At 42.5% G+C, this 12,214-nt stretch overlaps 1 protein-coding gene across 3 annotated transcripts in view; it reads right to left on the minus strand.

Moving 5' to 3' along the window:
• The window catches only part of PTPRO (protein tyrosine phosphatase receptor type O), a 206,816-nt gene that overhangs the window by 16,147 nt on the left and 178,455 nt on the right, over positions 1-12,214 (minus strand). For all 3 annotated transcript variants that reach the window (XM_084877905.1, XM_084877904.1, XM_084877906.1), the window contains 4 exons: positions 4,261-4,351; positions 3,105-3,181; positions 2,318-2,452; positions 1,968-2,090 (listed from right to left, as the gene is read on the minus strand). In XM_084877905.1, the coding sequence (XP_084734031.1) occupies positions 1,968-2,090; positions 2,318-2,452; positions 3,105-3,181; positions 4,261-4,351 (426 nt within the window). The remainder of the gene's footprint in view (positions 1-1,967; positions 2,091-2,317; positions 2,453-3,104; positions 3,182-4,260; positions 4,352-12,214) is intronic.

Here is a 12,214-nt window from a genome sequence, read left to right on the forward strand (position 1 = left end):
TAGTATTTCATGTGAAATATCATTCTTGGTTTGATTTTTTTTTGGAACATTTAAAAGGATAAAACTCATTCTTAGCTCACGGTATTTATGAAACAAAGGTGAATTTGGTCACAGCTGTTAGGAGGGGCTATTTCTAAGCAGCAAGTTTTTAAGGAGGACTCTCCTATTAAACTTGGTCCTCAGCAGGGAGTGTTCACGTGGAGAACAGGTTCCCTCCTATTTTCTGGGCTGCCTCACGTGGAGAATACATTCTGCGGATGATGTCTGCATCTTGCCTGCACATGAAGCTACTACACATGCGCCAAGCCTATCCTAAGAGAGGTGGCGGGAGGAACAGACTGTGCTGACATCCTAACAATCAGAAATCAATGGCATTTCAAAAGAGATGTGGAACCATGATTAATAGTGTCCTGAAGTGTCCTAGCTGGTTGGCTTCAGTAGATAGAGTGTCGGCCTGCAGACTGAAGGGCCCCAGGTTCAATTCTGCTCAAGGGCACATGCCTGGGTTGTGGGCTTGATCCCTAGTAGGGGGTGTGCAGGAGGCAGGCAATCAATGATTCTACCTTGCTCTCTCTCTCAAATCAATAAAAATGAAAATGCCCTGAAGTACCTTTGAAATAATAAAAACCAAACCAGAACAAAATAAGGAGGGGGAAAAAGCCAAACAAAACAAAACCCAAACTACTAAATCATGGTTTAAGTTTTTAATTTAAAAGCTAAGTGTGCCTTGTGTATGCTAATTATGCTCACATATGGACATGCTGCTCCATTGCAGGACCTGCAAAATCTGTTACTGTCATGTAGGGATTTGCCTAAGTTCTCAGCATAGCCAAAACCATTTGCTAACTACCAGTGGCTCAGAAGTGATTTATCCCTTCTAAATATCAATAAATGGGTAGTTAATGAATGCTTCTGTTGTATGGACATGGACACTCTTTGGTTCCATTGTCATAGTAACCTGTTAACCAAGCGGGACCTATAAATACGTCAAATGTAAACAATATTGGGAATGGGTAGGACGTATGAATACGTCCTTGAAATATATGTTGCGCCCCGAGAGGGACGGTATATATTTTTTGTAATCGTTTTTTAAAATATTTTATTGATTTTTTACAGAGAGGAAAGAAAGGGGAGAGATAGAGAGTTAGAAATATCGATGAGATGAGAGAGAAACATCGATCAGCTGCCTCTTGCACACCCCCCACTGGGGGTGTGCCGGCAACCAAGGTACATGCCCTTGACCGGAATCAAACCCGGGACCTTTAGGTCTGAAGGCCGACGCTCTATCCACTGAGCCAAACCGGTTTCGGCTATTTTTTGTAATCTTTATCATTGTTTGTAAAATTTATAATTTTTTAATTCGACGTGTCCAATTTTTTTGTCGGTATTCTTTTCTATTTTTTTCGGTAATTTTGTATTTTCCTTTGTGCTTTATATATATAAATAAACGAATATATATATATATATATATATATATATATATATATATATTTCATTTATTTTCATTAAGTATAAATTAAAAAAAATAATATGAAATTACGTCCTCCAGGCGTCCTAGTGAAAGAGTACGCGCCCGTTACAGGTTGCGTCATTAAAAAGGGAACTCCCCGGCTAACAGGTTAACAGTAAGCAAACACAGTGTAAGTCATGAGAGCATGCCCTCCTCAGTCAGGCCTGGGGAGCAAGGCCCACATGTCTTCTATTGCCCAGGGCTCACCTGCCACGGGCAGGCCAGTCTCTCCCCATTCCCCCGGGCCCTGCAGGCCAGCATTTCATCCCACCCGGTTCCATGACATGGGAAACAAGGATGTTGCAAGTGGGCTTTTCCTCTTGAAGGAAGAAGTGTTGCAAAGCCTGAAGTGCTCATGATCTTGTTGGATAGTGGGTTGGTCTCCTGACACCTGGGTGGGGGAGGAAGGGTTCCCTCAGTCTGGGGACAGCATCTGAACTTGTGCTTCATGACTTACGTAAATGATCCGGAAGTGTCTGCAGGCCCAGTCATCCTGCTCTTCCTCCGAGACCATCTCCACAGTGATGTCTCCATAAGTGATGGGCTCTTCCGTGAACGGCCAGTAATGGTCACATTTCACCTGAGGTAGAAACCACACAACGTGTTCAAACAAACCAGCCGGGGGAGGAGCAAAGTCTGTGCTCCCTTAGAGAAAACAAGACAAGAGCACTTGTGTCTGAAGTGTACGTGACACTGTGAGCTGAAACAGGAAGCAAGAGCAGGTTCTGTGCGGGGTGAGCACTCCATTCACGGCGGTGGCTGGTGCGAGTCTTGCTGCTGAGTGGGGACAGCCCCGGAGGCACTTACCCTCCTCTTTTCATTGCACTGAGTGAGCATGACAATAATCTGAGACTTCTGCTGGAGGACCATCTTCCAGAAGTCATTTCTGGTTTCAGGCAGTGGCCCCTGGGTGGCAATATACTCCTGGGATGAGTTGTATCCCTGAAAGGTAAGTGGCAGAGTTGTCACCTGAGGAACCAAGGCCGCTCTGCATAAATTAGAAAAACACTGGAAATGTACTGGGGATACACCTGGCAGCGGATCTCACACCTTTGTACCTGTTCCCCTACTCCCGGGGAAGAGGCTGTCAGAGTGACTGACTGTAGATCAGTTGAAGATCCGGACCACAACTGGGCCTGGCCAGAGATTGGTGAAACTGATTAATTTGCATTTAATCATTCTTTGACCTTTGGAATATATGAGGTCAGTGTGATTTTAAACATGATCCTTGGGAAGTTTATGAAGCCACACCCTCACTTTCTAAAATGATAACTACCGTCTTTATAGATATTTAAAAACACATGTGCTCAGGGGGAGGGATGCAAAAAACATTTAAACACAAGAAGGATGGTCTTTAATGTAACGACCTACTGTTTTCACTGGTCGTTCATAAGGAAATGGGAACATAATTAATCTCTGGGATTCTTTGTTTCCTACTGTTCTGAGCTGGAATAATGGAAACTGTTCTCTAGCAGAAGAATGGCTTTCTTTTAGACCGTTCGACACATCCCTGTGTTCCTGATGGGTTTTTGCTCAGCCTGCGCTGGAATTTGGATGCCTGGTTTACTTTTTATTTTTTATTTCTTTCACTTACAGGAATGTAGTTGGCATTGATGTAGTCTGCTCCTTCCTCTTCGTTCATGGAGATTAATCGCACTCGGCTAAAGTCATCTGTACAGAATCAGAAGAAAGGAAACGTTAAAAATTAGGGTGGAAGGAAGACTTGTTTAGATCCTGTCTTCCCAATATCAAGCCAAAATGGTCAGGGATAGAGTAAGGGAGATAAAGCTTGTCTTAGCTTGAGATGTTAGCCATACCTCAATTTTAGTATCTCGTTTAAACAAATACATAAATTTCTCTCCATCACTATTTTCTCCCACCAGCTCTCCTGTCCTTTGAAGAATTAGATTCATCTTTTGGGGGAGAGGGTGCATAATATTTTCAAAAACTAAAAATTTTGGTAGATTGTAGGGAAGGCTACAGCATGTATCTTAACTATGTAATTTCCATTTCACACAGCGACATCCAGGAATGCATTACCTTTGGGAAACCTAGAGGAGAAAATGGAGCTGCATGGGCTTTTTGTGAATGGAATTCAAATGAGAAAAGTAAATTCTGAAATGTGGACAGATGTAAGGTGTTATAGTGGTAATGCTGCCTAAAATTACCAAGAAATGTTATTAAGGAAAACATTCTTTAGTTGGGGCTTGTTCACCCTCTTTTTCTACTTTTCCATTCTGTCTTGGTTCCCCTTGGAGTATAGCAGAGAGGAGAGTTAGATCTATATTGGAATATATTTTAATTGTCCTGTTAGTACTTCATATTACTTTTTCTCTGAATGTTGCTTTTATTTAAAAAATGCTAAGCAACAACAGAACTTGCCAGAAGTTAGAAAGAGGAGGCATTTTAACACATTGAGCGCCTTCCATTGCCAATGAATTGACAGAATTCATTTTAGGAGAGCACAGATTATTTTATCTCTAATTTGGCTAAGGCATTTGATCACTAAAGAGCCAAATGGTCAGTCTTGCCTGTTCACATGCAGTTCACATTTAAATGCATAATGATTACATCTTCCTACACACGATAGGATCTAATGACATCAGAGTGTGGATTCGATCAGAGATGGCCTTGAAGATCTGGACCACAACTGGGTCTGGCCAGAGATTGGTGAAACTGATTAGTTTGCATTTAATCATTCTTCGACCTCTGGAATATATGAGTCAGACCGGCACTATTGACAATCTTACATGGTAGGATGTTTGTGTAACGGTTTTTACATCGGTTCAGTGGAAGGTCTGCAGCAAAGTGTGGAATATCCAGTCCAATCAATTTCAACTCCTGTAAGTGACAGAGAATAGATTTGAGATTTCCATACATACATGGTGTGGATGGGATGTTCACTTTAGACCATTCTTCGCTCCAGCCTATAAGAGAATCATCACACCCCCTTTGCCATATGAAGCTGCAGAGCTCCCTTTTGGGATAGAACATACTTCACCACCCCACTCTTGTCTACTTGCTTTGGCCAATGAACTTGGGTAGAATCATGTTCAATAAGAAGCTTTAAATGCGCTTGTTTGTTTTGTTTTGTCCTCTTGTATTTCTGCCATCTGCCATGAAAAGAACATGAGCAGGGAAGCTGTGAGTCCCTAAATGAGGAGACACATGAAACAGTCCTCACCCTGACCCATGGCTGGAAGCAGAACTGTCCCTGCTATTCTATAGCCCCACAGTGAGAAAATTAATTGTTGCTGTAGGTCACTGAGATTTTGATGTTGTTTTGTATATAATAGCATTATTACAGAAATAGCTGACTAATTCAATACCTATATATCTTAGATAACTTGGTGATCATTTGGAGAAGGTAAGGATTATGTGCATAATTCTCTGGGTGTGGAGAAGTTGAAAACAAGTTTGAAAAGAAATCCATTTCAGTTTTTAGGAGGTATCGAGTAACTGAAATGTATGCAATTTGCACAAATGTTTCCTAGTCTCTGAGGAAATGTCAGTATTTCTCTTTTAGGCAATGAGCCGTAGAGAAAGTGGTAAAAGAAAGAGTGAGGAACAATGTAGGAATATTTTCCATGTAACAAGAGGTAGGATTGACAGGCACTTATACTAGAGGCCTGGTGCATGAATGCATGCCAAGGGGGTACAGGGGGAGGGGGTGTCCCTCAGCCTGGCTGGCAATAGGGGCCGATTGGGGCCAGCTGGCCAGGGGAAGAGACTGCAGGAGGTTGGCTGTGGGAGCACACTGACCATCAGGGGACAGCTCCTGCATTGAGTGTCTGCCCTCTGGTGGTCAGTGCATGTCATAGTGACCAGTCAACCAGTTGTTGAGTCGCTTAGGCTTTTATATATACACTAGAGACCCAGTGAACAAAATTCATGCACAGGGGAGTCTATGAATTTTGTCCCTCCCCTTAGCCCAGCCTGCACCCTCTCCAATCCAGGACTCCTCAGGGTATATCCAACTGCCAGTTTAGGCCTCATCCTAAACAAGCATTTGGACATCCCTCTCACAATCCAGGACCACTGGCTCCTAACTGCTCACCTGCCTACCTGCCTGATCACCCCTAAGTGTCCCCCTGCTGGCCTGGTCACCCCTTACTGCTCCCACTGCTGGCCTGGTCACCCCACACAGCCTGCTTGTTCAGTTGTTTGCTCATTCCTCACAAACCCCCCTGCTGGCCTGGTCACCCCACGCAGCCTGGCGCTCAGTCATTTGGTTGGCCCTCACTAACACCCCTGCTGGTTTGTTTGCCTCACACAGCCTGCTGCTCAGTCATTTTATCACTCCTCACTGCCCCCCAAACCCCCCGCTGGCCTGGACACCCTATACACCCTGCTTGCTGCTCAGTCATTTCATCACCCCCTCACTGCCCCACCCCCCGTGAGTCTGGTCACCCCAGGCAGCCTGCTGTTCAGTCGTTTGGTTGTCCCTCACTAACCTGCCTGCTGGCCTGGTCACCCCATGAAGCCTGTTTGGTCATCTGTTCAGTTGCGATGGTCACTTAACCTTTTATATACTGTATATAGACTAGTAGGCTAGAGACCTGGTGCATGGATTCATGCACATTGAAAGGAAATTAATTAGAAGGTGGCTGGCAGGGCGGAATTGAGCAAGATGGACTGGACAGGCCCTGGAGCCAACCTCTCACAGTCCCTTCCCAGCCAGTTGTACCTTGCGTGGCTCCGGGGCTCGGAGGATGTCAGTGGTGTGAGCAGGGTCCCTCTGGCAGATGGGGATCCTCAGCCTGGCCTGCAGGGATTGGGCTGAAATCTGCAGTCCAACATCCCTTGAGGGGTCCCAGAGTACGAGAGGGTACTCTGCAAAGTTGCTGTCATTTGGTAGCTCCTGTGTTGAGCATCTGCCCCCTGGTGATCAGTGTGCATCACACCTACCAGCCAGTCAGCCTGCCAGCCAGTTGGCTGGCTACTTCTCTCCCTTTCCCTTTCCCTTTCCCTTTCCCTTTCCCTTTCCCTTTCCCTTTCCCTTTCTCTTTCCCTTTCCCTTTCTCTTTCCCTTTCTCTTAATCTTTCTCTCTCTCTCTCTCTCTCTCTCTCTCTCTCTCTCTCTCTCTCTATATATATATATATATATATATATATATATATATATATATATATATATATAAAGAAACCTCAAAAATAAGGATGAATCAGTAGTGGGTAAGTGGAAACTGCAGTGAAAATAAGAACATCCAAATATCGGCCTGTGTGTATCACTATTCCCATAAATTCTATATCAGAAGGTGAATTGATAGAGCAATTTTTCTATAAACTGACAACCATCACACCTCAAAAAATTATGCTATTGGACAGATGATTTCTAAGCTGCTTTGTCTTGTATTTGGTAGGAAACAAGGGTTGTCGTCAAGCCACTTAGATTTCCCTGGGGGCATCGTTCATGATGTGGTCTGTGTGAATGGTGCTCCGTGAAATTGTATAGGCCAAGACCAATGCAGCATATCTAGTTATTACCCCTCAACATATTTGAAGGAAATAATATTAAACAGCATGTGTAACCATCTATAAGTGGGATTATCTATATAGTAATGCACTTTTCTAAAAGACTGTTAACTGAGGCAGTAGAGAAACTGCTTGTACATTTTATTTACTCATATAGGATGTTAATATTGCAAACAAGTTTTACTTGTCATAATTATTCCAAGGTATCCCTTCAATCGTAAGCCGGAGGAATACTTCTCAGGGAGAAGAGTTTTGAGGGTCTTTAAAAGACTTTCTAAGGGAGTTGGAGACATTTGATGACATTTGGAGAGCCTGAACAATGATATCTCCTTCATGATCTTTTTGTCTTGATTCCAGTGCTCTTTGCAAAGTATATGCTTCAGAATCTAGTTCTTGAAACTCCTGGGGCTTCCACATAAAAAGTTCAGTGTGTGTGCTTAATGGTGTTGAGATGCAAGCCTGTGGTCCACAAAGATGAACCAACCAAAATCGTCTAGATTTCTTGGTTCCTTTGCTCCTGTAGCTCTATGACTTTTCTAGCTCACAAAATCTCATACTTCTTTACCTAAATTAAAGCATCGTAAAGACAAACTATGCTAACTTTGATCCTCAAATTACAAAATCAGAAGTTTTTCTATCTTAATCAAAACCCTTGCTTGCCAAATGCCTTTAAATGTCACTGTTATTACTGGTTTTCCATTTTCAAGGGTTTTCAAATCATTCTTGTAGGAAATGAAACCTAGTTTTAGAAACTTCAACTAAATCAGTGTTAGGTTAGGTTCTTTTGGTAGCTATATGCTCATTTAAATGATTTCATCGGTTATTTTGGAAATCTACCTCCTTTAAAGAGTGCCTTTATAGCCTGGCCAGTGTGTCTCAGTGGTTGACCCAAGTACCAGGAGGTCACCGGTTCCATTCCTGGTCAGGGCACATACCTGAGTTGTGGGGATCGTGCAGGAGGTAGCTGATAGGTGTTTCTCTATTATTGATGCTTCTATCCCTCTCCCCATCTCCCTTCCTATCTCTAAAAATCAATAAAAACATTTTTTATTTAAATAACACCTTTATAGATAGCTTATCAAAAACATTTGGCTCATTTTGACGTACCCCTTAAACTGTAAGGCCTTGGAAAAATAGTTCAAGTGTCATTCACATCAGTTTAATTATTTGTAAGATAAGGTTAATAATTTCTCCACACCTCCCTGGTGTATAGTGACCATCAAATGAAATGATCAGACCCAACAGATGAATGCAGCGCTATGGAGAATGGTTGTGAAATGTGTCTGTTTGCCTGGCCCCACAATTCTCCATCCTTTGTCATTTGCACTAACAGACCAGCAACTCTTCCCGCAAGTCCCCTGCTTTGAGGACAGACTGATAAGCCACAGGAAAGGGCCTCAGATATGAAAGAAATGGTGGAAACAGACTGCAGCAGAGAGCTTGGGCACATACGGAAGCTGACTAGCCGACAGAACTTTAATTGTGAGTTGCCTCCCTGCGGTAAATGCCCTAAGTTGATAAGAGAGGTTTAATTGGCTGAACATTGGAAACGTAAATTGCCAGATCTGAAATGCAGCAAAGCAGGAACCGCATGTATGCACAACATGCTCGCAATCTTTTGTACTCCAGCCTGTCGCTAAGTGGAAAATGGAACACAAAGTTTCCAGCTCAGTAGCTTTGCAGTTATTTTCTTTCTAACCGTATGGAATCTCCAGAGGCTGAAAGCTCCAGAAAGGCAAAGTATGAGGGGATGGCCTGAAACCAACATAAGTCATTTTTGAGTTTTCTCTTGCTAGTTTTGATTCTAATATAATTTATCATCATGAGTTTGTTTTTTCTAGGCCACAGAGTCACCATATGAATGGTGGTCCCCCCAAAAGATATGTCTACCTCGTAACCCCTAAATCCTGTCAGTGTGCTTTATTTGGAAGGAGGGTGTTTGCAGATGTAATTAGTTAAGGATCATGAGACAAGTCCTTTTTGCATTATCCACGTGGGCCCTAAGTCTAATGACAAGTGTTCTTATGAAAGGGAGGAGAGGAGAAGCCCATGTAAAGGTGGAGGCACAGATGTGAGTTAGGCAGGTGCAAGCCAAGGAATGCCTGGAGCCACCAGAACTGGAAGATTCTCCTTTAAAGCTTTCAGAGGGAGCATGGCCCTGCTAATGCTTTGATTTGGGACTTCTGGCTTCTAGAATAGTGAGAGAATAAATTTCTGTTGCTTACAGTCACCAAGATTATGATAATTTGCTATGGCAACCTTAGTAAACCAATATATTATAGTCACCAAGGCCCAGTGGAAGTCCATCCTGTGTGGCTGTGTTTAAAACCTGCAAGTCTTGAAAAGCGAAGCATATAAATGTGCACTGTGCTAGATGTATCTCTCCAATCTCTGCTTTGTCATCACATGGCAGTCTCCTTGTTTCTGAATGGTCACATGGCTGCCTTTCATAAGGACTTCCACCCTACTGTAGTATGACCTCATCTTAACTAATTACATCTTCAAATGGTCCTATTTCCAAATAAGGAAGAATGAGGTGCAGCAGTGATTGGAATCTTGGGCAGGTGATGGAAGATGGCTAGAAGAAAGTCAACCTCGGGAGTGTCTAGCAATAGCTACCAGGGCTTTGGGCTCTAGGATGGGGTTTAAGGACAACACTTCAATCACTGGGCACTTTACTGTACAGGCACTTGGGAACAGAGACCAAACCTAGGAAATTAGAAATGAGAAAAAACTCAGGTCTGGAGCAATGTATGATCTGGTATTGGAGAAGGTTAAAGGCAACCTTTTTCAATAAGAACTGCGGGTAGGTCTCTAGTGAACTGGACTGAAACACAGGTAAGAACAGGGCAAAGGGGAGCTACTTTCAGAAATCAGAGGCCATCCTTTGTGGACTATATGAGAAGTAAGGTAGTTTTGCTTTTATTTTTGTAGACACATATCCTACTAGCATCCCAATCAAACATAAAACACAGAAAATAACGGCTAATGAGCAGTAGGAGGTGTGTTTTATGGGCTCTCAAATGTCAAGCTCTAAAGTCTGACTCTTCAAAACCTTCTCCATCTGAGACAAAAGAAATGAGGAATTGAATTTAATCCCTGCTTCCCAAACCTCCTTAAGAAATGATGTATATTTTTGTTAGAAGGATAATCAGTCTTTTCTAGTAGATTCAAAAATCAGATGCAGAGTGAAGAGTAATTTATTCAGTGAATGCAAATTAGCAGCTTGTATAGTTTCATGTATGACTTAGAGATGTATTGGTTGTATATATAAATCTAGACATTAGTTTCAATTTGCATAATGCTTACAAGTGATGAAATTTCTCTATGTGGGTGCGATCTTTCAATGTCAGAATCAAAATGAATATAACTATTAAGCATTAATATAAACAGAACAAAGAACTGTTCAGCCACTGGATTTAGCTAGACCAGCTGATTGAGCCATCTTAACACTCTCTTGGGTTTCCATTGGAAAGGAAACAGTTTTCCCCCCCTTAAGCCTCAATTAATTATCAACTTCAGGAAAATTTGAGGGCTGCCACGTGGAAGGTCCAACATGCACACTGAATTCAGGTGTGGGAGCACAATGAGTCTTTAAAAATAGAGGAAGATACCATGAGGATGTAGGGTGAGAGGGTTGGGAACTGGAACTATCTGGGAGGCTGTCAAATGAAAAAGGAAGTGAGTCAGACTAACGGGTCACTGCTTGAGCAAATGTTAGTCCAAAACAAACAATCTGAGCTTGTGATTTCAATAAAGCAGACTTCTGGAGAGTAATTTGTATTTTTTCACCATGGGAAAGGATACAATATATCAGGACTTGACACCAACTAATTATACGGTATATATGACCAACAATACTCTAAAAACAAAGATATATGGAAAAAAATAAAACTTCATCCTATATAATAAAAGGCTAATATGCAAATAGATCAAACAGTGGAACAACTGGTGAGTATAATGCCCACTGACCACCAAGGGGCAGACGCTCAATACAGGAGCTTCTCCCTGGTGGTCAGTGTGCTCCCACAGGGGGAGCTCTACTCTGCCAGAAGCCCTGAGCCGGGCTCATGACTGGGGAGCACAGTGGTGGTGATGGGAGCCTCTCCTGCCTCCACAGCAGGCAGACATCCCCCAAAGGCTCTTAGACTGTGAGAGGGTGCAGGCTGGGCTGAGGGACCCCCCTTCCCCACCCCTGAGTGCACGAATTCCATGTACTGGGCCTCTAGTAATAAATAAAAATACTAAACACTCCTTTAAATCATGCTGTGATGGTTAATTTGATGTGTCAACTTGGCAAGATTACAGCACCAAGTTGCTTGGTCAGACATCAAGTCCAGATGTTCTGTGTAATATTTTTTAAGATGTGATTAACATTTCAATCAGTAGACTTTGAGAAAGCAGATTAGCCTCCAAAATGTGGGTGGATCTTACCCAGTAAATCGAAGGCCTTAAGAGGAAAGAGGGAAGTCCCTGGAGGAAGAAGGAATTCTGTTTCCAGACTGCGGACTTGGGCTGTAACATCACCTCTTTTCCGGGTCCTGCACTGCAGATTTCACACTTGCTATTGTGAGCCAATTTCTTAAAATAAATCTCTCCATCTTTTTTCTCTAAATCCTATTATATCATCTATCTACTTACCTATCTATCTACTTATCTATCTATCTATCTATCTATCTATCTATCTACTATCTATCATCTATCTACCTATCTATTGATTCAGTTTCACTGCAGAATCTTGACCATCACACGTGACTATTAAAGCTTGGATGTATCCATACCCCACATTTAGTCTATTGTTCTCAGTGGACAATTCTTTGGTGTGTGGGATTGTCCCATTTATTGAAGAACATTTGGCATCCCTTCCCTCTTCCTAATAAATACCACTAGTAGGTTACTACCAAGCCATATGACAAACAAAACACACACACACACACACACACACACACACACACACACACACACACAAAACCTCCACCACCACCACCACCACCACCACCACCACCACAAAAAAACAAAACAAAAACCAAACTCTTACACATCTGAAAACCCTGCATAGGGAACTGCCTGATACTGGCCCCATTGAGAATCACTGATTCAGTGACGCCTACCATTTTATAGATGAAGAAACTCAGGTGATGAAAAATTTGATTTTTTCAATATTAATTAGTGGCAAAATGGTATGGAGGACCCAGGTTTTTGAATTCCCAGTTTAGCACATCCCTATAT

The sequence above is a fragment of the Pipistrellus hanaki genome, assembly GCF_964339955.1.
Source record: "Pipistrellus hanaki genome assembly, chromosome: 3".
Lineage (NCBI taxonomy): Eukaryota > Metazoa > Chordata > Mammalia > Chiroptera > Vespertilionidae > Pipistrellus > Pipistrellus hanaki.